Below are 26,182 nucleotides of genomic sequence, written 5' to 3'. Positions count from 1 at the left end.
CTTCAAGACCCTGACCACATGACTTCTCTTCCAGAAGTTTCACCTGATCCTAAAGCCCCAGTTACCTGTGTCTTTCTAAGAATGTATACAATTATGGTGTTTACGAGGCAAGACTTAGCATCCTTTGTTCTCTGTGCTATAAAGAATTCCCTACAATATTTCTCCCAGTAGACAGTTCCTGAGATCAGCAGCAGGGATCAATTCATATATTTATCCTCCAAAGTATTTAAGTTAATGCCTTACATATGAGATATTTCCAAAATATTTCTGGAATAAATACTTATATAAATTAGGCCAGAATTCTGCTAGATGTCTGACTCCATTAAGTATAGTAGTCTTATCCATTAGAGTCACAGCTCTGAACCTGGTAATATGTAACACTCATTTTGTAAGTTGCCCTTAAAATTAATTATCCACTGCTCTCAGGTACCCGTGTGAGGCCACTGTTCAGATTTCATGTAAGTGGTAAAAGAGGGATGTCCCAAGATCTGTGACTCCCATGAGATGGGAAAAGATGAACTACAGAGAAAAAAATAAAAGACTAAGAAAGTAATACCACAAAAGTAGCCCACAAAGGATCAGGGCTAAATGTTTCTTTCTGTAGCATTACAAGCGATTTGCCTTCTCTCTCATACTCTTCCTCCTCACATGTGTGGGTTTGTGTGTCCATTTGTACATGGGTGTGCTTGTGCAGGAAATAACAGTCACGTAAATAATATTGGAAGAGGTAAATCCATCCACTTCTAGGCATTATGTTTATCATGAATAACTATTACTAAAGATCAAACGTAGAATAACATTAGTTTTTGTGCAACATGTATTGCATGTGATTATATAAGAATTAGATATATATATCTCCAAGAAAGAAAGACTAAAAGGAAAATCATCCAAGTATCAAGAGAAATTACCGCTAGATGGTCAAGTTACAGGTAATTGTAATTTTCTCAGCGTACCTGAGTTTCTAACTTCTCAACAACAAGAATTCATTAACGTTATACTCAGGAGAAATAAGTTTGGAGTGTGGCATGACAATGAAAGAAACCCATCCGGCCCCTGTGAGGTCCGGGAGAGGCTGCCGCCTGTGATGGGAACCCCAGCCACAGTACCAACGCTCCCTCTCAGCTCCTTGTAGGAGCATTTTTGCTTCTCCAGACTCGGAGCACAAGAGAGAAGATTCCTGCAGTGGTCGGCACTTAGTGTCTGTGTCACTCTGGCTCACACCTAATGATGGACGGTGGAGGTGACCTCCACGGGACCTCTGAGGCAACCTCGTGCTGCCTTCTAATTGTGTGCTGAGTGCCGTGTGCAGCTCCTTCAGTGACTCTGTCCTCCAGCATTAGGGGCAGGTATCGGCACTGGCTAGCTCACAGACGAGGAACATGAGTTTCAGGTGAGTTAAGAAACAGGACCAAGGAACCAATCAGAAGTGGCAAGCCTGCCTGGCTGATGACCGCCACTCTGCCACCAAGGCAGTCCCTCTCCGCGACCACCCACTGTTTTTCCATAATGGCTGGCTCGTGTACTTCCCACCCCACCGCTACCGTCAGGAGGATGGATCGGATCCTCGGCTTCTTCTATATCCTTGAAGGTTCTGGGAACGTAGTAGGGACGCAAAATGGCCTTTCTCATTGGCGAGAGGCTTGCTGAGAATGATTTCTCAGCAACAAAAAAAAACAAAACACCATTCCAAGAGAAGCCCTTACGTGTGTTTTCTGACCAGTGGGTCTACATGAAATAAATGCAAATGGAAGTTCCAAGCCACAAAGCCAAAAAATAACTGGGGTTACTAGAAAGCACACCAGCGATTTTTCATTACTAGCCCTAGGATTTACTATTTTAGCCTTAATCAATTTCAACACTAAAAAAATTATTTTTAAAAAGTCCAAAACAAGGAACGAAAGAGAAGGGATAAAAGGGAGGAAAAATTATGTTTCTGGGAAAATAATTAACACTGATGGCTAGAAAAAGCCTAAAACGGGCACTGGCACAATGGTTTTTGGGTGTTACCCATCCAAGTGTCTGGGCTCACGGGACGCTGGCCCACTCACCCATTGCCATGCTCGGTGCCTCAGTTTCCCCATCTCATGCTGCACCAGCCTATCTGCTCTGTGGGAGTACTTATAATAACAGTAAATACACATTATGTTTGGGTAAAGCTCTCTAGGGACCCTAAAGCACTTTCCAGATTAATTTTTTAATTTACGTATTAATAATTCTCACAGCATTCTCCCTCCTTCTCAATTAGGATAATAATATCCATCGTTTTTGAGACAGGCAGAGGGTGCTGCGTGATGGACATGAAGCAGACACTTAAATAAGGAAACTGTAACATCAAAGCATAATTAAAGCTTCAAAACCAAACCACCCAAGGATTTTTAAAGAGACACCACAGGGGTAGTGACTGAGCAAGCAAACTCGTTTTCCCTCCACTCTGGAACATTCATCTTTCTGTAGTTAAAGATGGCGTTTTAGGAAATATGATCTTCGGGAGTTCCTAAAGGAAGCTGGGACATGAAAAGTGGCGGCTGTGCCGGCCGAACCTCTGGATCGTATCGCCATTCCCCTGGAGTGGATACAACGTCGATCAGGCGCTGCCGGCTCCTCTCCCGGGGTCCTCGGTGTATTCTGGTTTGCCCCCTAATCAGAGTTCTCTGGGTTTCATAACACGGATTTTTCTCGTTCCCAAGAATTGCCTGTCTCAAAGGCGGTATATGATTTCTCAGGGAACGTGAGAGACAGCCAGTGGAGGCATTTACTGTTTCACAAACATTCTGGTTTCCCTTTGTCCTTTCAACAAAACAACTTTAAACCAATGTTTAGCAAAATATGCTGGGTTACAGGAATTCCCAGAGATCAACTTTATGGATGAATGTCAGTGGAGACTTTTGAAAGTTAAGTCTCGGGAATTGACTTAAATGCAGGACTTAAAACCTCGCTTTTGAATAGTCAGCAGTATTTCTGAAAACTGTCTGAAATCTCTCTCGCCCAGACAGCCTCACGGACACGCGGTAGAGAGATGTAGATATATTTTCTTATCTAGTCTGGGTCCCACAGCTAGAATATAAGTCCCATGAGGATGAAAACTTCGTCTTGCTTGATTTCACGACTGTGTTTCCAGTTCTCACAGTACCTGGCCCTCGGTAAACACAGGGCAGGGCACAAGTAGGCTTACAGTGGTGAGTATGTGAAATAGCTTCTTCGTGTATCGTTCTCATTGATTACTGCATTATTTTCCACGGGAGGAGCTGTAAACCCACTTTTGCCCCAACCTGAGCTTGTTGAACACCGGATGAATAAATGCCATGATGCCATCAACCACCGCTAACAATTAGGATGAAGGTTCAAGAAAGTCCCTGATTAACTACCAGAAGAGAAACAATCAGTACTATCCCATTCACAAATCTCATTACTAAAGAAAAAAAAATCACTTTACTTTGTCCCCACAAACTTCCTGGTGGCCTCAGTAAGCATTTGCAAAACTATACCACCCAACTCTTCCACCGAAAAGACTGACCGGGTCCCTATATCAGTGCAGTTAATTGTACAAGACAGCAACAAGATCCTCTTTCAAAATAACAGATTTGGGAGAAAAAAGCTAAAATAAATATTCTTCAAATACCTTTGGTTTTGTGGGTTGATTATTGATTTTTTTTGGGGGGGGCGGTAATTCATTTTTTAAAAACACTTTCTCCAGCTCTCTTCCCAGGATGTGGACCTGGAGCCAGCTGGGCCCCATGGCAGACTGGAGCCCGTCCTGACCGTCTGGGAGCTGGGAAAGCACAGGCGCGTCCCTGAGGTCCGGAGGATGCCGGGAGGGCAGGGCTGGACACCAGCAACGCCAGGTCCTGTGGTTGGAAGCTGCACAATGAACTCTTTCTCAAGGCTTGTTTTTCTAAGTCCAGTCAAGAAGGAACATCACTCCTTAATCAGCCTGCCTTAGGGTCCTGGGTTCCTGCTTGTTTGTTTGAAAATTAAAATAGAAAAGAAACAGCGGAGCCGGAGACATTTATGGAAGAGGCTGAATGTTATCAGAGTTGGCGGTTTGCAGGGTCAAATCTTTGCCTATGGAATTAGGAAAGAAAAATATAAGAACCAAAAGATTGATAGATGGGGTGGCAGGGAATGAATTCACCTTTTACCAAGACTTTTAGGGTCTTTCAAAGCTCTAAGAAAAGGATATCAAGATACTAAACAGAGACTCATTTAACTTTTTTTTATATGGTTTAGTTTATATTTGCACACTGCATACATTGATGTTTCCATAGGTATTCAATTATTCCTTACTTAACACGTCCCTACAGGAGTGAGCTGTGCAGAAGACCAAAGCCAAACACTCTGAAGGCAGGGTCCAGCAGAAGTAAGGCCTGCCTGAGTGTAGCTGGTAGGGTGTGTGGATGTCTTGCACAAGATGGACAGCAATTTGAACACTTCACCTAACATATCATATGGTATGCTTGAGTGTGATATTATTGTTACAGAATTACATGCTTAAGATTCTGTAACAAAAGTGTTTGTAATAAAAAAGGGGTGTTATTTGTGCTGGACTCTGGACTCTGCGATTCCAACTGTTTTCACTGGAAATCTTTCATGGACCCATTACACACAGCTCACTGTTTTAGAAAGGATTTATGGAATATAATTGCCATCTCTCTCTTAATGACTCAGGGCCACTGTCATTGTGAACAGTCATTAATGTGCTGCACCGTAATAAAGTTTTTCATCTGCTTTTTAGGTTTCCCGTTTCTGCCCTTGACATTAACCTGTCACTTCTGCTGTCAGAGCTTGCTCCTAACCACCTGCTTCTAGTTGGCTCCTTTGCTATGACCTGGGAAAAGAGAGAAGTCCAGTCACAGTTTGTAAAAAATTACTGTTCTGGTTACCCCAAAGTCTGTCATTTTATATAGTTACTTTTTTGTTTGTTTGTTTACTTCTGGTGTCATGCTGAGTTTGGGAGAGTTAGGGCTATCATCACACTCTTCTCTGGATAAATGAGGTTTCACTACATTCTTATTAGATGTCAAGACTTGGCTCTGGATTCAGGGGGACTTTGGTTCAAGTTTAACCTCTCTGTCCATCAGTTTCATTATCTGGGGAGGGAGATGAGATCAAGAGAGGGGGCCAACTATGTAACTAGTGTTATTACGAGGGTTAATTGATACAGTGCCTGTAATGAGTTTAGGAGATGGCCTCACTGGTACTGATCACTTAAAAAGTGTTCATTTTCTTACTATTTAATCCTCTCCATAACCAACAGATTTAAACTAAGGTATTTATGTGCATCCTTATTGCACAATAAATATATCTAAATATAAACTACCTAACCACACGTGCATTACCAAAAACTAAACTGCAGTCTATCTGGTACCAACACTCTGAAGCATCACTCAATACAACAGCTGCTAATAAGAGGCATATGTTTAAATGAATTAATGAATGTCATTCAACAATATTTTGGATAAATTTATAGAAATTAATGCCTCTGATATGCAAGGCTCTGTGCTAGACACTGTGGGAGACTAAGTTGAATTGACCTTGAATCCTGCCTCCGAAGGAGAGAACATCCCTTTAAATAACAATAACTAAAGACAAAGATATAAGGAATGTACATGGTAGAAATAAGGCCATACAGGATTTAGAAAGAAGAGAAAACTTTAGTATTTGGAGCTGTGAGGGAAGATTTCAAAGACATACTGGATCTTAAAGGACAGAGGATTGGGCATGGAAAGGTGGGAAAAGCATTGGGGAGGGAGGAATGGCATAAGCAAGGCAAGAGTGCAGAGGCGTAAAGTTACTATGGGTAACAAGAGCAGCTAACACCTCAGTGTGACTGGAGCATAAGTTAAGATGGCTGGTGGGCAAGGATGCTGAGAAGAAAGGGCAGAGCCTTCAAAGGGCCCACCAGAATCCCAAACTAAGGAGCTGTGGCTTTAAGGAGGAGGAAGCCAGTAAGGTTTTAAAAGAAGGAGGGCTCTCATTCAGACCATCAGGAGCCACTGCAGCAATTAGCACGGAACACACACATGAAATGAATACAACACTATATAGGTATCCATTTTCATCATAAAAGTCACCTGACTGCAGCCAGGTGTGAATTCTATCTGTGATTTATGTTAAAATTAGAAACCCATCACCTGTCCGTGGTTTCTATTTTCAAGTTATAGGCACATGCGTGTACCTCTTGAACGTACCGTAAACAACTAGCTTAAAGTGTCATCTTAAAGTCGTCTTCAACTATCCCCTAATTAGCAGTGTAGAGGATCAATTTCAAATGCCTTAGTCATTAAAAATAAAAATATAGACTAAAGCATTTTTAGGAATGAGGTGAGCATGGTTGTAACTGTGACTATATTAAAGAGGCCATTAGACTATTTTTAATCTGTTTTTTAATATGCTGGCTCATTTTGAAATGATTTCCCATAAAAATAACTAGGGCTTGAAAGGTGTTTTTCAAAGTCATATTCAAAATGTAATGCAACTGATTCGGGCAGCTCCTTTTAGTCTGCACAAATGAAGTTTGTAATTTTTGCATTAAGTATCTTCTACTTAATAGGTGATCAGTAAGCACAGGTTCAATATAGACTTGGCAACTTACATGTTTAGGGAAAAGTAGGCAACGATTAATTATTTTAAACCCATGCATTTAATCAACTTTGAGTTAAGCCTCAGTATAGGTAAAATAAATGACAACTATTTACATTATACCTTAACTGTATCATAACATTTTGAAAGAGATGATATTTGAGACCCTGTCTTGCTCCACCTTTCTTACTTTTTGATTTTAGTGAAACTGTTTCTCATACAAATGTGGTACAGATAACAGTTCTTAGAGTGTCAATGACATGTGAAATTGGGGAGATATAAGGAAGTGTGCTCAAAGCCACCAGGGACAGCATGAGAAAACCCGGTGCAAGAGAAAGCTGAGTGTGGGGGCGTCGGTGTTGGGGGAACTGGCCGTAATCCCAGCCCGAAGCAGATAATGTGTTCCCAGGAAAAGTCACTATATGGCTCTGGAACCTCTTTCTCCTCACTTGCAAAAATAAAACAGCTGTCCTGGATGACTGCAGAGTTCCTCAAAGCCCTCCCGATGTTGTGACCCTCCACATGTGGCTCAGGGACATCCGAGGCCAGACAAAAGGCCTGGGAAACTTCCGGTGGGAACCTCCCTGCGTTGTCGCCATTCATCCTTTAATGCCACAGAGGAGCAAATGCTGGTTTTTATTTACAATCCTTCCTCTGAGCTGTGTGCACACAGGAGAATGCAGAGTGGAGATAAGAAAAAGGAAAGAAATCAAGAACCGCATTTAAAACCCTACTTTCCAACTTTTGGACCCAAGCAGCAAAATTGCGTTTCAGCTTCCAAACTGCCATTGACCCAAAGGCGTTCACACACAGGATGCCCCGCACAGGGACTTCTCTGGACTCCTCCCATCCCTGGGAACTCAGCTGAAGGCAACGTTCACATGGGTGAAAAACACAGTGTGTGCCCCTGTGTGAGGCTAACCTGCTCATACGGGGTGGGATGCTGGCTCCTCCCATCCGAGCCAAGGGGGCCCTGGCTACAACTAGACACCAAGTATATGAGCATTTCTGTTCAGAGCCTTGCAGCATTAAAGAATACCTCTGCAAAGATTTCAAACGATCGGTTCTCTCACCTCTACCCCAGCCCCATCAACTCATGATTGAATTCCATGACTTTATTTCATTAACATGAAATGTAGATGCACAGCCATCACTGACATGTCTTCCTGTAAAGTGATCCCTGACAAAAGGTTCTGCGGTCCCTAAAGGTTGGGGCATGCCATGTACTACCTTTTAGGTATTCACAGTATGCGGCAATATCTCCAAAGCTCTACAAAGTCCTAGACCAGGGACTGGCTGAATTTATTTAACTCAACATTCCCCAAGCTTACCAAGAAAAAAACTCCCTCCCTTGTCTCTCGTACCTACTGATATCCCAAAAAAATCTACCTGGAAGATGAATTGCAGCAACATCGTGGTATAAGTCTCAGGTTTATATCAGATACCAGAATCTCAAGTGCACAGGGGGAAAATATTGACTAAAGACTTATCAATAGGAAGAGCCAATTTTGTGGCTAATTAAATGGTTTTGATGAAGTTCAAAGAATCCTTTTGCAAACAGACATGATATTTGCATATTGCAAGTGTGCTCTAAAAGTAAAGAACAATAACGGAAGAAAAGAAGCTACTCCCCACTCTCACTTTGGGAGAGTTCTCAAGGGAGTCAACTCACGATAAAAAGAATTGCTAGAATCATAGCTGGTTTTAAACAGGATTTAGTCTAAGCCCTCGCTTTTTTAGGTGGGGAAACTGAGGCCCAATGACCAACACAGTAAAATCTAGATGCTCTGACTGGGCAATGGAAGGAATGAAGTTAATACCCAGGTCACCTGGCTCCTTGTCCACTGCTACCCAAGGCAATCTTAGCCTGTGCTCTGATGACCGTCTGTCTGCAGTTCTCTCCACACTCCACTCTCGCCAGTTCCACCCTGTACTTTCCTTTCAGGCAGCTTAAATACCTTAAACTGCATAAATTCTCCCAGAGACTTCAGTGATTAAACGAAAGGACTGAGAGACCCTAGAATGCCAGCACGGAGATCCATCCATACGTAACAGGAAGCTTGACTGGCTACTCAGACAGTCTACTTCTGAGTATACCACTCGCTTGGCCTCCTAGAATCTTGCCTCAAACTTGTAACTGCAATTTTAACCCTGGATTGTATAAACATACTATGAAACTCTCTAATTTGTTTCGTGGGAGCAAGTTGTTTTTCCAAATAAAACGCCAGATCCCACAAAGCTTAATTTCAATCCGCACCTAGCAGGCAAGGCAGCCAGTGGTCATTGTTGAGAAATTAGAGGAATTCAGAAGGAGATAGGGAAATAATGATTATTTTTACAGGCTAGTAGCAGGAGCCCCTTGCTCCACCAAATCACATGTTGGTAGGAAATCAGAAGCAACCAAGTACCTCTCTGATCAAGAAAATACTCAGCTCACATTAAAAATTAGTTCATATCCACCCTGTTGGTTTTCTTGAATTTATGTATAAAAATCTACAGGTTTTTAAAAGTCTTTGGTGTAAGGCAGGATGAACACAAAAGTATCAATCAAATACACTGCTTTTTTAAAAAAAAAAGAAAGGAGAAAGGGCAAGAAACGACGAAGGGAAAGTAACAAAGCTGGCGAACCAAATTCAGAGGAAAGCCACGTGTTTGCCCCACACGTGGGAGCCCGAAGGAGGCAGCCCTTGTTTTAGGAGCGATGGAGTTCCGCCTTACCTCTTCCCCACCCTCAGGGGCCAATCAGTGAGATCCGCTGAGCTACTCCTTTGCAAAAGATTGGGTCGGTAGAGGAAGAGCACAGATGAGGTTAAATTAAGCCGTTCCTATTTTCTCTGTCTCCTTTTTAAAATTCTTTAGGAAACCAAACCAAAACCTCCAAATAATGGGATCTGCTGCTAATCTACAATGCTGTCTGTCTGTCCTGGCCCGCCAGTCTGCTTCCCAAGTGCTCTCAGCTATAGAGTGAGACAATGGAGAAGAGGCCAAAGTTTATTTAAAACTGGAAGACAAAGACCTCGGTTTCAGAGGGACATGACCTCAAGAGACCACATGGCCAGAGGACAAAGGCTTCAGATAGATAGCTGTCTTACTCCAGCAACGAGGTCCAAACAGGCTAACTGCCTTGACTCAAGTCACTTTGGAAGACAAAGGAAGAGGCTGCCTCCTGCCCAACAAGAGAAGGCACAGATCCTTCCCAAGGATGAAATCTTCCTACAGGCCAGTGGCTCCAACCACAAACATACAGAACTAGGAAATGGAGGGGTTTCTTTGACCTCTGACTCTCTCTATGCCAAGTCCACCTTATCTTAGAAGGTGACAGTAACTAGCAAGGTACCCCCAGGACAAAGCATGGATGGGGTGGTGTGCCTTACACTCGAGTCCGTGTGGTAAAATCCTTGGGGAGTATTTTGGCATAGGCTAAATCATGCACAGTCAGTAAGTACAGTGAGTCCTGGAGTTGGACCACCTGGGTTCAAACCCCATCCCTATGGCTGGGGAACCAACAGCATATTTAACTTCCCCGAACCTCCATTCCTCATCAGTGAAATGGGAAGAACATGGTAAACAGGTGCCGTGAGACTCGTATGAGAGCTGTGCCAAATGGTACCTGGCAAGAACTAAAGTTAACTAAACCTAGTCATACTCTGCATTTTTCTCTAGGTATCTCATAAATACCTTCTCACACATTCACAGTATCAAGCTCTCATTCTACCCAATGGAAGCCTAGAGAAAGGATCCCAAAATGGGTTGATGTTTTTTGCCCCTACCAAAATAAAGGTACTTGCTACTACTGCTACCATCACTACTGCCGGACCACCTGGGTTATCGTGCATGTTTTCTCGCCCTCTTTCTGTTCTCTTTCCCTCTCTCAACATTCCCTTTGCTCTCTCTTTCAACTAGGCTTTTATTCCCTTTGGGAAAATGTACATTGAAGTTCAAATTCCAACTCTAGCACTATTGGTCTGTGTGGTGTTAGGCAGGCTTCTGACGCTGACACTCAGATTATTCATATGTAAAATGGGAATAAGAGTATCCAACACAGGGTTATGAGGATTAAATAAGGTAATACCCATAAAGTGCCTATACATAATAAACCCTTAATTACTTTGAGCTATTTCTTTCCTCGCCTGAGGATATGTGTATTGGTTTGAGAGAGAGAGAGAGAGAGAAACATCAATCAATTGCCTTCCACATGTGCCCTGACCAGGGATCAAACCCGCAATCTAGGTCTGTGCCCTGCCCAAGAATCAAACCCACAACCTTTTGGTGTACAGGATGATGCTCCCACCAACGGAACCACCCAGCCAGGGCTGAGCTGTTTCTTAATTTCCCACATTATGCACATAATGCAATGGATTTTTTTTTAATTTGGAGTAATGCCAAATTCTCTTCCTGCTGTAGAAGGGAGGGAAAAAATCATATCCATCAAATGGTCTATATGAAAATCTAAAATATAAATAGTTTAGAATATCAACAAAAAAGTTCATTTCTGCAAGGCACATTTTTCTGACTGTCAGGACTATCATGATGAAAACGGCCCAAATTTTTAAACTCCTCCACCCAGACACCTAACAGCTAATGCTGCGGGAGTTTACATCTCCTCCGTCATTTGGGGAAACTGTGGGTAGGTTTCTACCGGGAAAGGGGCACAGCTGATTTAGGAGAGAGCCACAGATGGAGCAGTTTGGGAGGAGCAGGTGGGCCAAGAAGGAGCATGCACCCCTCCCCCTCCCCTCCTGGCTGGACCATGTGGATTCATCACCAGGGGCTCGTGTACACTGAGGCAGTGACAGGGTAGGGACAGAGGAGATGGGGGGACAAAGGCATTGTCTTAATGGGTTTTCTTTTCTATGAGCTACATCTGTTTTGCTATGTGGGAACAGGTTCTTTAAAGCAATTTGAATAAATGCAAGTTAGAACTTAACCTCCCGTACCTGTTCCCAAAAGAGGGAAAGCAACGGGGGGACCTGAGATGTACAGAGCAACCTTGACTAGAGACAAGGCGGAGACACATGGTAATCACTTCCTGATGGTGGAAGACCTCATTCTGCAGTCAGGGTAGTGCACTTGGGCTAAGACAGGTACAAAGTTTTTGTAGTTTGTAGTTTGTAGTTTGGCCCAAGGTTTTAAAAGAAGTTTCAGACTAACCCCCCTTATTCTCAGAGGGTCAATAAGACTTCCTGCCAATTTGGGTCCCCACTTCTCACTCAGACCTTATACTGACTGAAAGGACCTGGAGCCAGAAGTCTGTTTTCTACTCCTTCATCCCCCCCGCTACAATCCCCGCAATAAGGAGCAGAATGACGGAGAGAAAGGGACGAAGACAGAGCCCACGAGACCTGGGGCAGGCTGTGCTCATGAAGACCGCTGTCTTTGGCAGGGATGGAGACCCCAGGCTGGCAGCAAAGGAAGCCACGTGAGGGATGCTTCCAATTTTACAACCCACTGGCTCCCACAGAGAATGGGGTGCAGTCGGCAGGGGGAGCTCAGTCCACCTTTCCTGCCTGGGACGTTCCAACTTGGTCAGCAACTAGTCTGGTGGACTGAGAAGCCCATCCCTGATTCAGCTTGACCAAAGCTTTGATTCTCTGGCCAAACACACACCACTGCTGGCTGCACGGGAAACACAGAGGGAGCCACAGGGCCGGCCTGGGCGGTTATTGGCAGTGAGAAGTGCACACAGAAGGCTGACAAAGACAGACAGGCTCTGCCTTGGACAGATAAACATAATCAACAGTCCCAGTCTTAACTCTGCTTATCTCCATGGCCCCTCGAAAGAGAAAGCACAAATAAAATATCTAGTGGTGGGACAACAGCTAGAAATGGAAATTAAAACAAAAAAAATCTGAGTTCTAGCTCCGGTGTGGCCCACATACATGTCACATCCACGCCACAGGCTCCGGAGAGCTGCTTTCAGACTATGTAACCGTGAGTCTCTGAGCCTCAGGATCCTCATCAAGAGAAGATACGCACTGGGAGTCTGTGCCTGGTGGTGTCGGGAGAAGATGGAGATGGTGTGTGTCAAGAGCTCAGCACACCGCCGAGCCCAGAGTGAGTCTCAGGAAAGTTTAGTGAATCATGTGACCACTTGTGAAGGGAGTGGGGTAAATGGGCTCTGTGACACCTTGTAGCCCTAACATTGTTCTTATTCTACACGTTGGTGAGGTGAAAGAGAAGGGGTCCTGGGCATGCTAACTGAGGAACCTAGGCTCAGGATTTAGAAAGCAAAGGCAACTTTGCCCTGGCATCTCTGTAGTGGAGATGTTCACATTTTGTAATCTTGAGTTAACTTGATTATTGCTAGGCAGGTCAACTGGCACTGTTGAAATACCGATCAGCGTGCTTAGAAAGCACTGCACAGGGAGTCCAGAGTCATTTTCATGTGGTTGCAGTCACACACTGAGGTGCCTGAGACCTGGGAATTCCTGGGTCTGGGAAAAGCCCTGGGTTCTTCTTGGTTCCCCTGACAAGACACCCAATTTCTGATGAAGAGTCATTAAGTCAAGAACCCCCTGTGCCTAGATTATCGTTGTCATTTGAATGGAGCTCCTTCAAGATGGGTCTACGATAGACTCCGCCTACAAACATTCACAGGTAACTGACTACCTGGCTAGCATTTGAATGAGGCTTCCCCTATGTGTGTTGCGACTCTGCATCTCCTTTCTGACTCCCAGTGTGCAACAGGGCCTCCACACCACGGCCAGCCCAACAGGGGAGTGACCAAACAAACACCCTCGCAGTGCTTATGTGGCAGAGGACAGAAGTCATTCCAGTAAGAAGTGTTGCCTTCTGGTGACCCCAACCCATCTTTCCTAGCTTCCCAGAGTTCTGGACACCGGTGCTGGCCCACCCAGAGAGTGCCCACTAAATTCCACACACTCTATTAGAAATTCAAGTGTAGACAGTATCCTCAACCAGACCAAGCTATTAGATATTAATGTTCCGACAACACCTACCTCACTCCAGACCAGCATGGTACCGAATATGACCTGTAACCCATCAAAGAAATTGTCCCCTATGATGATCACAGTGGCGCCTCCCGTGGTCCATCCTTCACTCGGGCTGATGGCTTTGATACAGGGAGTAGCTGCTTTTCCACACACATGAAAAAGAGAAGGAGTCTGCTGTTAGAATCAAACTTTAATGATGGGAGACTTGAGAAAAAGAAAAAAAAAATCTTTTATCTTTTCACTAACAGAAAAGTCCCTCAAGACCTCAGCATTTCCTGGCCGCACTAGGACCTGAAAGCTAAGGGTGCAATTTCAGGTTTTAAAAGCATTCTTTTCATTCCTTCTATTGAGAGACATGTATTTTACCCAAATCGTTTTCAAACCTGAAATCTTATGAAATGAAACAGAGAAGCAGTATTTAACTTATGAAAAGACTAAAGATTATTACAAATGAAAAATGAATGACTTTTTGGAACACACTGGAAACCTTATAGAATTGCTTCATAATTAAATATACATCCTGAAAAGAAAGCCCACAGATTTTTAGATAAACGTTTCTGTCCAATGGGAAGTAAGAGAAGGGAGGAGGCGTGGAACAATTTCTTGTTCCATGCCTTCTGTCTGTAACACTGACATAGAGCATTCCTTGTTAAAAATCATTACTTTTTTCCATTAAATGTTATGGGTCCCATTTTATAGATGCAAAGGATGCAGGTCACTTGGGGTGAATTACACAACCAAACAGCCAGGGCTGAACCACAGAGAGTCCCATGACCTTTGCTTTGTTGTCATTCCCAAGCATAAAAAAAAAAAACCCTAGAACTGACTTTTTCAAAATTTCATGTCTCTTCCTTTCCATTGTAAATGGCCTTTGGAGATGAGAAACACTTTGCAAGTACTGTAATTCCAAACAGCCTGGAGGTGGTTGACCGGTGAGCATGGTGTACTTTCAAAACAGTTGCCGGGCGTAAGTGTGATCATAAGGTTATGTTTCCGAAATATCTGGGAGGGCACCTTCCTCGTGCTGAGGATGCTGAATGCCACGATGCCACGCTGCTTTTCTCGTGATTACGTTTATGAACACGACCAAAGCAAAATTCTAGAGTAAGGAATGTACTGTGCAAGGAGAGAAAATGAGACCCTCCTCTTTAATAAAAAGTTTATTAAGTATCCAAGACGGACTTTCCAAGCACCGAAGCCAACAAGAGCACCAGTTCATTTTAATGGGGAAAAAAAACTGGCAAAAAAACTATTGGACTTTGTCAAATTTGGCAACATGTCAGGCGCTAACTTTTGCAAGAAGAAGGAAAATATGAAGCCCAGCCCGGCGGGACCATTGCTCACGTGCCGCCACACCAACGAGAGAATGGGTTTGGTTTCGATTCAAATTAATCTTATAAAATCGCACAGAGAAATTAGGAAATATCCAAACTAAACATTCCATGTTGGCTGAACTCATATAACACCATTTACAACGAGAGCTGGGCAGTTCCCATGCCTGCTCTCTCCTCTGCTCTCTCCCCAAAACAAAACAACTGATCAAGACAATGTAAATGACTCGTGACTCGGAAACCCTTGTCCAGTTTTGAATGCGCACAAAGGTGGTGATCAAAGTTTCCCCGGGCGTAGGACTTGTTCTGAAACAAAATTTTTCTTTAAACGTCAACAGGTTTAAATGCATAATCAAGTACTCCAAACCAATGGTAAAATATGATGTATGACTTTGAGCAATGTCTAAAAAATAAATCAATAAACTACATTTAACAACTACATAAAATTCTTAAAATAAAAGCAGTTTGGCGACATTCTAGTTAATGCCTCAAAATCTTAACTCTCAATGTCCAGCCCAGCCAGCGTATTAGGCTGCTAGAGCACAGCAGGAAAGGCCTTGCTGCACCCCAGGGGACTTCTGGGAGGAAGAGGAGGTTAGTGTAACTGGACTGGTCTCGAAAGGGTCCTTCCTGCTGGGCAAGTGTGGAATCCAGTGGTATTATTGCATGCTGACCCCGTGATTACTTTCATAAACCACAAAACAGTCTTGGTGTTTGTATCTGTATTAGTTTGGGGATTTCTTTTAATTTTTCAATTGTTTTTTAAATCACACAAGTATGCTTCTGTGGATAAGCAGGGCCTCCTCCAGGTTTCCTCACCACGGCAGAGAAGGAGACAGAGGGCATGCTGGTGTATCTTTGAGACTCTCCTACAGTAAAAATGTCCCAGCAGCAGAGCCAAGACCTGCTGGTTTTAGACTCCATCTCCTCCCTCAGAATGTATATAAAAGGGTATGTGTGTGTGTGTGTGCGTGCTTTCAAGTATTTCCTAAGGAAAATGGTGTTTTCAGATTCTGTGAGCCACTGTCCAGAAACAAAGGTATATTGGCAACTAGTCAGAACTCGTCAGAAGAGAGCAAGGGCAGCAAGTGTCCGGAGATAACCTGGTGAGGAGACAATATATGACACTGTCTATTGGATTTTGGGAGGAAAAAGCCTTGAAAGGAGTACCCCCAGGAAAAGAGTGACACACCCCATCTCTTGATCATCCTACCTCACTACTCAGCATCATCTACCATCCCTGCTTGGAGACTAGATGCTGTTCTTAGCCCTTTCTACGTTTAAAGAGCTCAACTGATTCTACAGGTGCTCTTACACACCTGTACGTCATAGCCGTCTTGAGAGGAAGCCCCCTCGGACTCCCCCACTGGGAAGTTTGGAAAATATGTAAAGGAATCAGGGGCTGCCCCACTGAGAGAGGGAGTGGGGAAGAGATGTTCATGGCATTTAGGACCTGGAGGGTCAGGAGGCTAAGTATCAGACAATGCCTGGCCTGGCCCTCTCACACGAAGAACTCTAAAATATTGATAATGCAAGGTAAAAGGCACTTTGCCTACTTACAAAGATCAGCCCAAGAACTCACAGAAGGTATTCAGAACTCACAGAGCCACACAGGCCACATCAAGAGACACAAACGAATAGAGCAGCTCAGGGTTTCAGAACAAGCATGAGAGGGGCAGTCCCTGACACTGGGGAGTGAGGGAGCAATGGGAAATGACGGGGCGCTGGTGAACTGAACTGCTGGCTATGTCCCGCATCTAAAGGTGTCTTGGCTCCAGCCATCGGGAATGTCACACAAACACAGGCTGGGGCCTGGGGGAGGCAGGGGGGCTCCAGTCTTCTGATCTTTCAAAAGAAGATGGGAACCCAGATTTTTATGCAAATTTTCCCAATCTTTATATGTCAGCAACTAATTCAATAAAATGCGTTGGTTAACCAAAATGTTTACGGGTAGACTGAACTCACTTTTACCCGAGTCACAAACTCACCAGACTAAATGCAGCCCAGGAAATACTTGCAAATATGACCAGAACTACGGGTACCCAACTGTTCCCAGCAGTGCTGGCAGTAAAATACCCAGGAATCTGGGCACCCCCAGCGAGAGAGGGGTTCAGTAAACTCTGGCACATCTGTATGAGAGAATGCTAGGAGTGTCATCGGAATGGAAGGAAAAAATTCTACAAACTGACATGGAAAGATGTCAAAATACATTAGGAAGGGGGTAAAAAGCACTTCATAATCTAGAGTGTGGCCCTGTTTATGTTAAAAATGATGTCTACGAGCCTGTGTGTGCATTAGTGTGTGAGCATGTGTGTGTGTGTGTGTATATGGGTACGTGGGAACAGGTGTGACAGACGAAGGTCTGGAAGGACGCTCACCCCCCGTGGTCAGAGGGTCCGCATGCAAAGGCACAGGACTGGGGGCACTGGCAGAGAAGGGCGAATATTAAATTCTTCTCGATAGAAATCGGCAGGGCTTGAATTTTTTCAGTGAGCATATATTAAGGTGATGCATTATTATAATTAAAAATTAAGTAACAGCAGAGCATTTAATTCCGTGAGAGGTAAAGATTGTACTTTTTAAAGCAAATTGATACTTATTTTTTTTTTAAAACCAGGCTGCACTGAGTAGCATAACAGACCCTGGGCCTCTCCTTCGCTCTTCTTTTTGGGTAAGTTGTCTCCGAGGAAGCTCAGACATCTGTCCCAACCAAGGACTGGTTCTCCTTCCTCTCAGAATATCCAGAGACACTCAAGGTAAGACAAGAAGAGAGTTTCTAGTGTAGTCACTGTGGATGTATTCAGTGGAATTTGAAGGTGAAAAGACTTATAAAAGGATTCAGTCCTGCTCAGGAGCATAGTAATCAACACAGTTCTATCTCCAAGAAAATATTATGAAATGGGGGAGGGGGAGGGAGTTTGACTATAAAACCACTTTCACCAGCCAAATCTTGATTTAATTAACGAAAGATTCTTCCTCACCAATGAATTTTCACACTTCTAGGTACCCGCAAGGACTGCTTGCCAATTCCTGGTTGTAAGCCTCATGAAAAAGAAAAGTTTGGGCGTTTTTATTTTTGCCTCTTTTTTTTTACTCCCCCCTCCAACAGCCACCAAAGTAGAGGAGATTTTCCTTCCTTCAAACTATGACAATAACATGATTACCCCACCACAGTTTAGCATAATGGCTCTGAAACGCTCCTGGCACATTGCAGAGTTAAAGTGGAAATTATTAGGTAGCTCTTCTTTGTTATAATAATGATCACTCCACAAATAAAAGCTCTTCTCCCAAAGGTACTGCAAGGCACAAAATGCTAATTCTGAAGATTATGTGCGCGCTTTTATTAAATATTACTCTGCCCTGTCTGTTTGAGGGCCTCTCTGCTCTGATTGTTTTATGAGTGCCGTGTTAATGTCATTCCCATCTTGCTAGCAGCAGGCACACATTCTAGCGTTTGTATGAGAGTTGATCAAAGGCCACGTGCTGGGGGAATTGCTGAGAAAACACGGACAAGCGATAAAAATCTAACAGATTAATTGGTTTAAATTTCATTTCAGGGTGTTGAACTTTGGCTCGGGACTCTAATACTACACCGTGAGTCAGGGCCTAATTACCAGATTTCCAATTTGCTTCTGAACAATGGTCGTGGTGAGGGAAAGAGAGAGAAGAAAGGGGGGGGGGGCAGGAAGAAATCGTTCAGCCTCCAGTACATATTTAACAACTAATGTTCTGTGTGCAGACAACTGCACCAGGGGACACTGATGTCACCTGTTCTGCCTCCACGGCATTCGTATTCCCTCCCAATAGCCATGGAAGGCAGAAGAAATCACAGATGCCCTCAGCAGTTTAAAATTTTCTGATTTACAGAATCAATGTTACAGATTCCAGTGCCTGTTCACTCGCATTGGCGCATCGGGCTCTTTATTAGCAAGGTGAATTTATAAGCTGGAATCGCCCCTCAGCCTCCAATAGAAATGATCTATTTCATGGCGAGAAAGCAAGGGCCGGGAGCGCCGTGTTTACCTCGGGGTTTATGGGCGGCCTTGGGAATAAGGGTTAATTGAGCGCAGAGGTGCCTGCCCATTGAGGTGAATTAGTGGTGTGTGCAGCAATCAGCAGGGTCCTGGGGCTGCTCTTACTTTTGCCTCTGAAATCTCTTTGTGCTGTGATCAATACCTCACCTGTTAGGGGGAGCTGTATGGATGACACGGGTCCAGCATTTGTCATCTTTTATTTCCCAAATGAGGCTTTTGCAACAGTTGATGCCCCATTACAGGAGCCTCATTAGAGAGACACTGTTTCCCTTTTTTTTTCCCTCCATTCCTGCATGTAAATCCGCCGGGGAAACAACACTTAATCAGTTGGTAAAATGCACAAATTTAGAAATGCTCTCATCCCATTCTAAATCTCAAGATGAAATGCCACTAATGCCAATATAAGGTTATTTTCCATTTCCATTGTGCATGGAACAGACGTAAGCTCCTTTTCCAGCCTTCTATTAACCGGAACCCTCTACGAATGAACATTTCCACAGAGCAGATCACCAGCGCCTACCGTGGACGTGTAGATGTCCACACCAGCCCTTACAGCCGTGAGTATGGACGGGAAGATGCAACTATGTCAGGCCGATTCTAACACCCAGAGTGCTATCGTAGTGGAATGTGGGCAACAGCGCCAGCTGTTCAAATTCCACATCTGCCACTCAGGACGACCTTGAAGCAGTCCTCTCCCCTCCCAAAGGCATCCCCACTTCGTGCCCACCTCGTGGACACTGGCGAAAGGCACTGAGTGCCTACTTGTGTTCTGTGCCTGGTGGATAGTACCCGAGTTGCCAGTAAATAATGATTATCGATATGAGTTCCCCATTAGCTAGAGTTTATTTATTTACTAGAATACCCTACAGTCTCATCATTCTAGAGAATGTAGTTTATTATTGTAAAACTTTCCTAGGCACTCCTCCGATCCAGCCGCGCACCGACACAGCCAGCAAAATGTACCGAGGAGGTGGGTTTGGCCTCAGCCCTTCCGAAGCGAAATGTTTTCTTACGGCTCTCCTTCGCCTGGAATGAATATTAATGGCAATCTTTTCAGAAATGAGGAATTGACTAATTTTACTGTCCCGAACTTTTGAGACTTGGCAGAAATTGTTGGCGAAACCCAGGAGCTCAGCTCATTTCTACGGGACAGTGGTGACCCCATAAAACCTTGGGCCTTTCTCCCTGGAATGCACTTGATGTTGGTCAAGCAGTTGCACTTGGTAGCAACCTGTTCCACAGACAATGGGGACACGCAGTCCCCGCCCCCGCCCCTTGGACTCAGCACACAGATATCTGCTCTTCCTGTTCAGTGGGAACAATGGTTTGTGCTTTGTATTTTTGAGTGAAATGACTTTCCTGATGGCACACACACAGCTCAGCAGCACCAACGCCTGCATTCTTCGATCCTGCCCACGAAGCAGCTACTGGCCCGGAAGGCAAACAAGCAGCGTGTCTGCCCTGATGTGAGGACTGGCGCCTCCAGACTTTTACCACGTACTGGAGGCACATCCATTCTGGCCTCACCCACCCTCCAACTACTATGCCTGTCCTGAACCCTCACACCAGCATGTGAAAACGTCCCTTAAAGACAAAAACAAAACAAAACAAAAAAAAACCCACAAACCAGACAGTTCCCTGACTCAAGGGATAGCAGTCTTCGTAGCATTTATGCTCTTGTTCAAATTTGAGCTACCAGGTTTATTTCCGCCTTCCTTTTTCTTTTTCAGTAATTGCTTTATGCAGTTAAGCATTTTATTGTTTATTAGGGTTTTAATTTTGTTTTGTTTTGTTATTGGTCTGCATTTATTGCCCTATCCACTAGCATACCTAGATATTACTTGGCAAAGAATAATATATTATCTGTGCAAAAGAACCCCTCCCTCTCCCCTTCTTTCCCGCTCTCTGCGTGTGATGTGTTTGTCATCTTGAAGAGAAATGTAAGCCATGATATAGAGATTTCTCAACACCAGATGCAATTAAATCTATTAAATATTAAATGAGGAGATCAAGAATTTCAAGTGTTTTTAATTCTTTATTCCAAAGTGACTTCACTTGGCAAGAAAGCCCTTCGCTTTGACAGCATTAATGGCTCTCAAAGAAAAAGAGAAAAATCCTGGTCACGGGATGGTAACACAGAGCCAACACCCATCCGCATGAAGGCAGGCTTAACCTGGTGGGGATATCTAGGTGTATCTAAACTTAGCGCAATAGCTAAGTTCCTAATTACGCCATTTGCTAAATATAGACCAAGCCCAAATTGTATCTACTTCCTGTTTATTTTGCAGCTTTCTTATTCTCTTCCAAATTAGCAAAACTCCTCAACAATCAGTGGGCATGGCATCTGAGCAAGGCAGAAACAGAACTCCTGGTGCGACAATTGTGAAGCGAATGCTCCAGGGCAAGCACTTCTGGATTCTCAGTCTATCTCGCTGAGATCCAGAACTGCGCAGGTTCACTACACGGGGTTATTGAACAGTTTAGCAACTAAAAATCTTCACATTTTGATGTCCCTATAACTTCTAAATTGCACTTGAAAGACTTGTTGATGGCTTTTTGATTTAGTGACATGCATCACAGCATTGTCTCACAATATGCAAAAAACTGTTTGTGAAAAACACTTAGGAAGTTCAAAATTTTATAATGCAAGGAAGCAAGAATATATTGTTTGTTCTCTGCCTCATCCAAAATTAAAATGCACAGAACATTAACCCTAGGACAGCCAATGACATATATTACCATCAGCCTTATTTCTTTTTTTTTCTTTTTCCTCTCCCTTGTTCCATGACTGTCAGCCACACCATGGCAAAGCAGTGGGGAAAACTATCACGGAGGGTGGGAGAACCCCCATGAGGAATTATGCATGGATCCAACTGTGGTGTTTGTTGCAACAATAGTAAATGCACTTGTCTCTGATTATACAATAAGTAAATAACTCTTTTCTTCCTGACAAGGAGAATTTTCATGCACAAAATTATTTTTATCCCAATTCCCCTTATTATCCTGTTGTAGGAAAAGTTCTAGATATGAAAGCCAAGGAAAAAAGGGAAATGAAAATAACATTCCAAAAATGGACATGCAAGATTGTATAAGAGGAAACAATTTGGGGGTTTAAAAAAAAAAGGCACGGCTTCTTCAAGGAGTACGCAGGCCTTTATTCACCGGCAACCTTCCTGGGCCCGGAAAATCGTGAAGGCAAATACGAACAAGTCTAGTGGAAAATCTGTGACGCTCGTCTTGGCTGGAGTCGTATTTTTAACAGGCCTTGAATGTTTGTGCCGGATTACCCAGATGGTCGTACAGGAATCGGCCTGATAGGATTAAACCTCTATGCTGAACTCTGCTCCATCTGTTCGCCAAGGTTTGCCTCTCCTATCTGAATGCGAATTTTTTTAGCCTGCGTGGGTCTTGGAGCTGAACTAAAATTCAGCATTAAAACATAGACGCATGCAAATAATTGAACATTTCATTAGTGAGTCTCAGTTGATAGCAGCTTGGTCTTTTCTGGAGAAAAAGTGTTTGTGAAGAATTCTCCTAAGAAGGAATTTTGAAGTGTGCAGAACCTACTTTGGTTGATGTTCTTACGAGAGGGCTTTGTCTTTCTGCTCCTGTCGAATTCTGGGGCTCATGCGACTCGCTGTCGCAATAGGGGTTTGCACTGACGTTTGTCCGAAGAGCCAGAAAAGGAAAACCTGATCCTCTCTGCAGAATCTGACTATGAGAATACAGATCCTCTCTGCAGAATCTGACTATGAGAATACAGATCCTCTCTGCAGAATTGGACTATGCGAATACAGATCCTCTCTGCAGAATCGGACTATGAGAATAGAGGCTCTATAACTCTAACCGGATGACTGGTCCAAGCAGAGCAAAGTCACGTGTGTTCTGTTCTCTCCCCATCCCCCCTACCCCATTTATACAATTTGCTACAATGGCAGTTTCTATCATTTTCATTAAGTTTTCTGTGTTTTTTAAGGAGGCCTTTTTTTTGGGGGGGGCGGGCGGTTTATAATTGAGCACTTTATCTTGAATAAAACAGGCTGATGTTAGTTTTGCCCTCCTGTGCATATGTCCCTGGGAGTGGCGAAGTCACTTATTCATTAGCTGCACAAGTTGGCTTGGGGCTCATTTCAGGGCAGAGGCTGGTGAGCTACCAACAGGCCAGCGTCTGGTGGGTGGTTCTGGGGTTTCCAACCCTGTGACAGAGGAAGGAAGAGGGGGTTCTGACTGCTGGGCTCAGCAAAGCAGGTCAGTGTCACAAGCTTTAGGCCAAGTAACATGCAAATGAATAAGTTGCATGAAAGAGGCATCATTTAGAATCCTACTTTGCAACTGGTTTATGGCAATGTGATCGTTGGATGTGACGGAAGGATGCTTGTGATGGGGACCAGAGACGGCAGCCCACGGGGCCTTGGCTCTGAGAACACAGGATCCTGCTGGCTGTCAGGGAGGCCTCTGTCACCTTTCTGCTGTCCCCTTGGTCACTCGGGCTCCTGGCTCTGTACTATCGTGAATGATAGGGTTAATAAGGCAGCTCATGAAAAAAATTAGGCTTCCCCATGCACAGGTCTAAGTTCCTATATTTAGGCAGCACCCTTAACTGAACAGTCTGGGAGCAGAGAGCGGCAAAACTTCCCGTTCGAGCTTCAGGTGACTTCTTACTGGTAGGAATGAACGGCTGACATCTTGCAAACGCGTAGCTCTGGTAGCTTACACTGACAAGAACTCTACTTGGGTAACAAGGGGAGGTTGCCTTGCTGGAAGGAGGTGAAACTGCGTGATGAGGCCTGCTATAGCTATAGGCAATCTCGTGTGAGATGAACATGCCCCCACACATGGCCCCTGGGTCTGTGCTCCACGGGGTGTTCCGAACAAGGACACCTGGCTGGACGTTCAATACTGTCACTCAGACCTGCTTTGCCCAATATGGTGGCCACGAGCCACATGCAGCCATTAAAACCTAATTTTTAATTATGTAAGTAAATTGTTTTAAGGAATTATTTTCTCGGTCATTCTATCCATATTTCAAGTGGCTAATATCTACATGTCATGAGTGACTATCATATTGGGAAGAACAGAGAGAGAACATTTCCATCGTTACTGGAAATTCTATCGGACGGTGCTAACCGAAGGATCAAGTTTAAATACCTGAGCCTGTAATTGATAAAGAACAATCAGAGCTCCCATTTATGGGGTGCCCTCCACATGCCAGGAACTTTGCTGGGAATAATTACTAGCAATGATCACAAAATCAAAGGCTCATAGGGCCAGGCAGTAACTAAAACTGGCTAGGGGCAACACCATGGGAGAGGTGGGGACTGTGGCTAATGTAAAGTATATGCCCCACCCTGACGCTACTTAAATTCTCAGTTTGATTTAATTGTTGCCATTTGAGAATGTAGGTCCAACACTACAACCTCTTCTGGATATAAACAGAATTGGCAAATCCAGATTTTCATATAAAATTTCTTCCTTTTTAATTATAAAGCAACAAATAGATAGCTTCTTTAAGCACCATGCAAACCAATCCTAAACAGCTCAGCTCTGGATTCAGTCCTGATCTGATTCACCAACGTGCAACTTTGATAAATCTTTGGAGGGCCAGGAATCATCTTTGCATCATTAATTTCTGCAACAACATAACTAATACTGTCACTAACTCATCAAATAATAAATACAAACCGCAAGCACTGCCAATTCTACTTCTGATTGCTCAATGCCTCTCCCAGAACAATACAGAAGTCCCCAGCTAGCCTCCTGATATGCAGAAGATTTTCTGCAAGCAGTTGGGGAGACGAGCTCCCTGCTCCTGAAGGATTCCTATTGTCATCGTGCAAGACAGCATAGATAGTGACTTTTTAAGGAAACTGTGTTTTGAATGTGAGCAGCATCTCAAAATCAACCTTGCCCAACCTTTAGCGATGTGCAACGCCTGCTTTGTGCTTTTCAGAATAGTAATGCTTATACTTCTCCCCATGGCCGAGGCCGCTACTGCTGATGGAGTGGAGTGAACTTTCATTATGGAGAGCCTTATCGTTTGGAGCCCGTTTCCTCTCCTCCCTGACACGTTCAGTGACGCCGCACTCCAGTGTTTGTTAGAACACAGATGTTTCCTTGGTGATGATCAGTGATGTCACCAGCACCGGCGTGTGTATCATCAAATCTACCCAGACAGAGTTGCAAAAAAGAGTGGGAACTCCACTTCCACTTGAACTTCATGAGGACTGACTCAGCTTCCTCAAAAATTACTCTTTGGGGTCTGAGCTGTTCAATCTGGACAGCAAAGAGCAAACACATTTACCGGTTTGTGATTTATTTTACTATTGGATTTAATTATGTGCAAAGTCCCCTCAACATATCAAAACCCAGATTATCCTTCCTCAGATGTGAGCTTTCACAATGTTACTGAACGGCTCCAAAGCTTTCTGGTGTTTCCCGTTAGCCTACACGATCAAGTCTGCCCTCGGGAGTGTAGCCAATTCTCCCTTCCAGCCTCATTCCCCACCCCCCAAACTGGAGGTGGGGTGCAGCAGCCGATACAGCCCCTGGTTCTAGGGTGTAGGAGACCTCGGCTTACACTCCAACTTGACCACTTAGGAGCTTGGGCAAATTACTGTTCTTCAGCCTCCATTTCTACCACTTTAATTGGAAATAATAATTACAAGAGAACCCGCCTCCTGAGGCTGTTGTGAGGGTTACCTGAGTTAGTCTGTGCATACGGAGCTGAGCTCAGGGTGTGCAATGCATGCATGGGAGAGGGAATGAAGAGGGCAGGAAGCTGCAGGGGAAGGAGGGAGACGATGGGGACGAAGAGAATGAAGAAGATGAAGACGGCTCTCCAGATCCACTGTCTGCAAACATACCCTGCACATCCCCACCATGTCTCCTTCAGGAAGGTTATACCACTCCCTTCCACCCACACAGTGCTTCACAGAAAAACTGGTCTTCGTGCAAAGCTGTTTCTTTCCATCCCCACCTACAAAACAGTACCCCCTCTGTGGACTTCTTCATGTCTTTCCCATTCATCTGTCACTTACTGAACGTTCCCTTGAACTCTTCCCCTGAGGATGTATGTGTTTATATGTACAGCTGGACATGTATGTGTGTATGTAAAGCAACCCTGCTGTCAACGACTCCCTTGCAGGCGGGACCTCATTCATTCACAAACTGGATGGGCAGCACTCTCTACTTAACCAGTACCTGACAACTAACTAGCATCGTTAAGTTTTCAAGGGGCTTACCCAAACATTATCTCAATTATTCTTAACTATCAACCCGGAGTTGT

General features: G+C 44.1%; 1 protein-coding gene across 4 annotated transcripts in view; it reads right to left on the bottom strand.

The window, feature by feature from the left end:
- The window catches only part of EBF1 (EBF transcription factor 1), a 378,394-nt gene that overhangs the window by 86,549 nt on the left and 265,663 nt on the right, over positions 1-26,182 (bottom strand). For 2 of the 4 annotated variants that reach the window (XM_045826138.1, XM_045826160.1), the window contains exon 9: positions 13,539-13,672. In XM_045826138.1, the coding sequence (XP_045682094.1) occupies positions 13,539-13,672 (134 nt within the window). The remainder of the gene's footprint in view (positions 1-13,538; positions 13,673-26,182) is intronic. The other 2 variants (XM_045826169.1, XM_045826149.1) reach the window with 1 other exon arrangement.

The sequence above is a fragment of the Phyllostomus hastatus genome, unplaced genomic scaffold, assembly GCF_019186645.2.
Source record: "Phyllostomus hastatus isolate PE091 unplaced genomic scaffold, TTU_PhHast_1.1 phas_contig_150, whole genome shotgun sequence".
Taxonomy (NCBI): Eukaryota; Metazoa; Chordata; class Mammalia; order Chiroptera; family Phyllostomidae; genus Phyllostomus; species Phyllostomus hastatus.
Note: the sequence above shows the minus strand (reverse complement) of the source record. Positions and strands in the feature narration are given on the sequence as shown.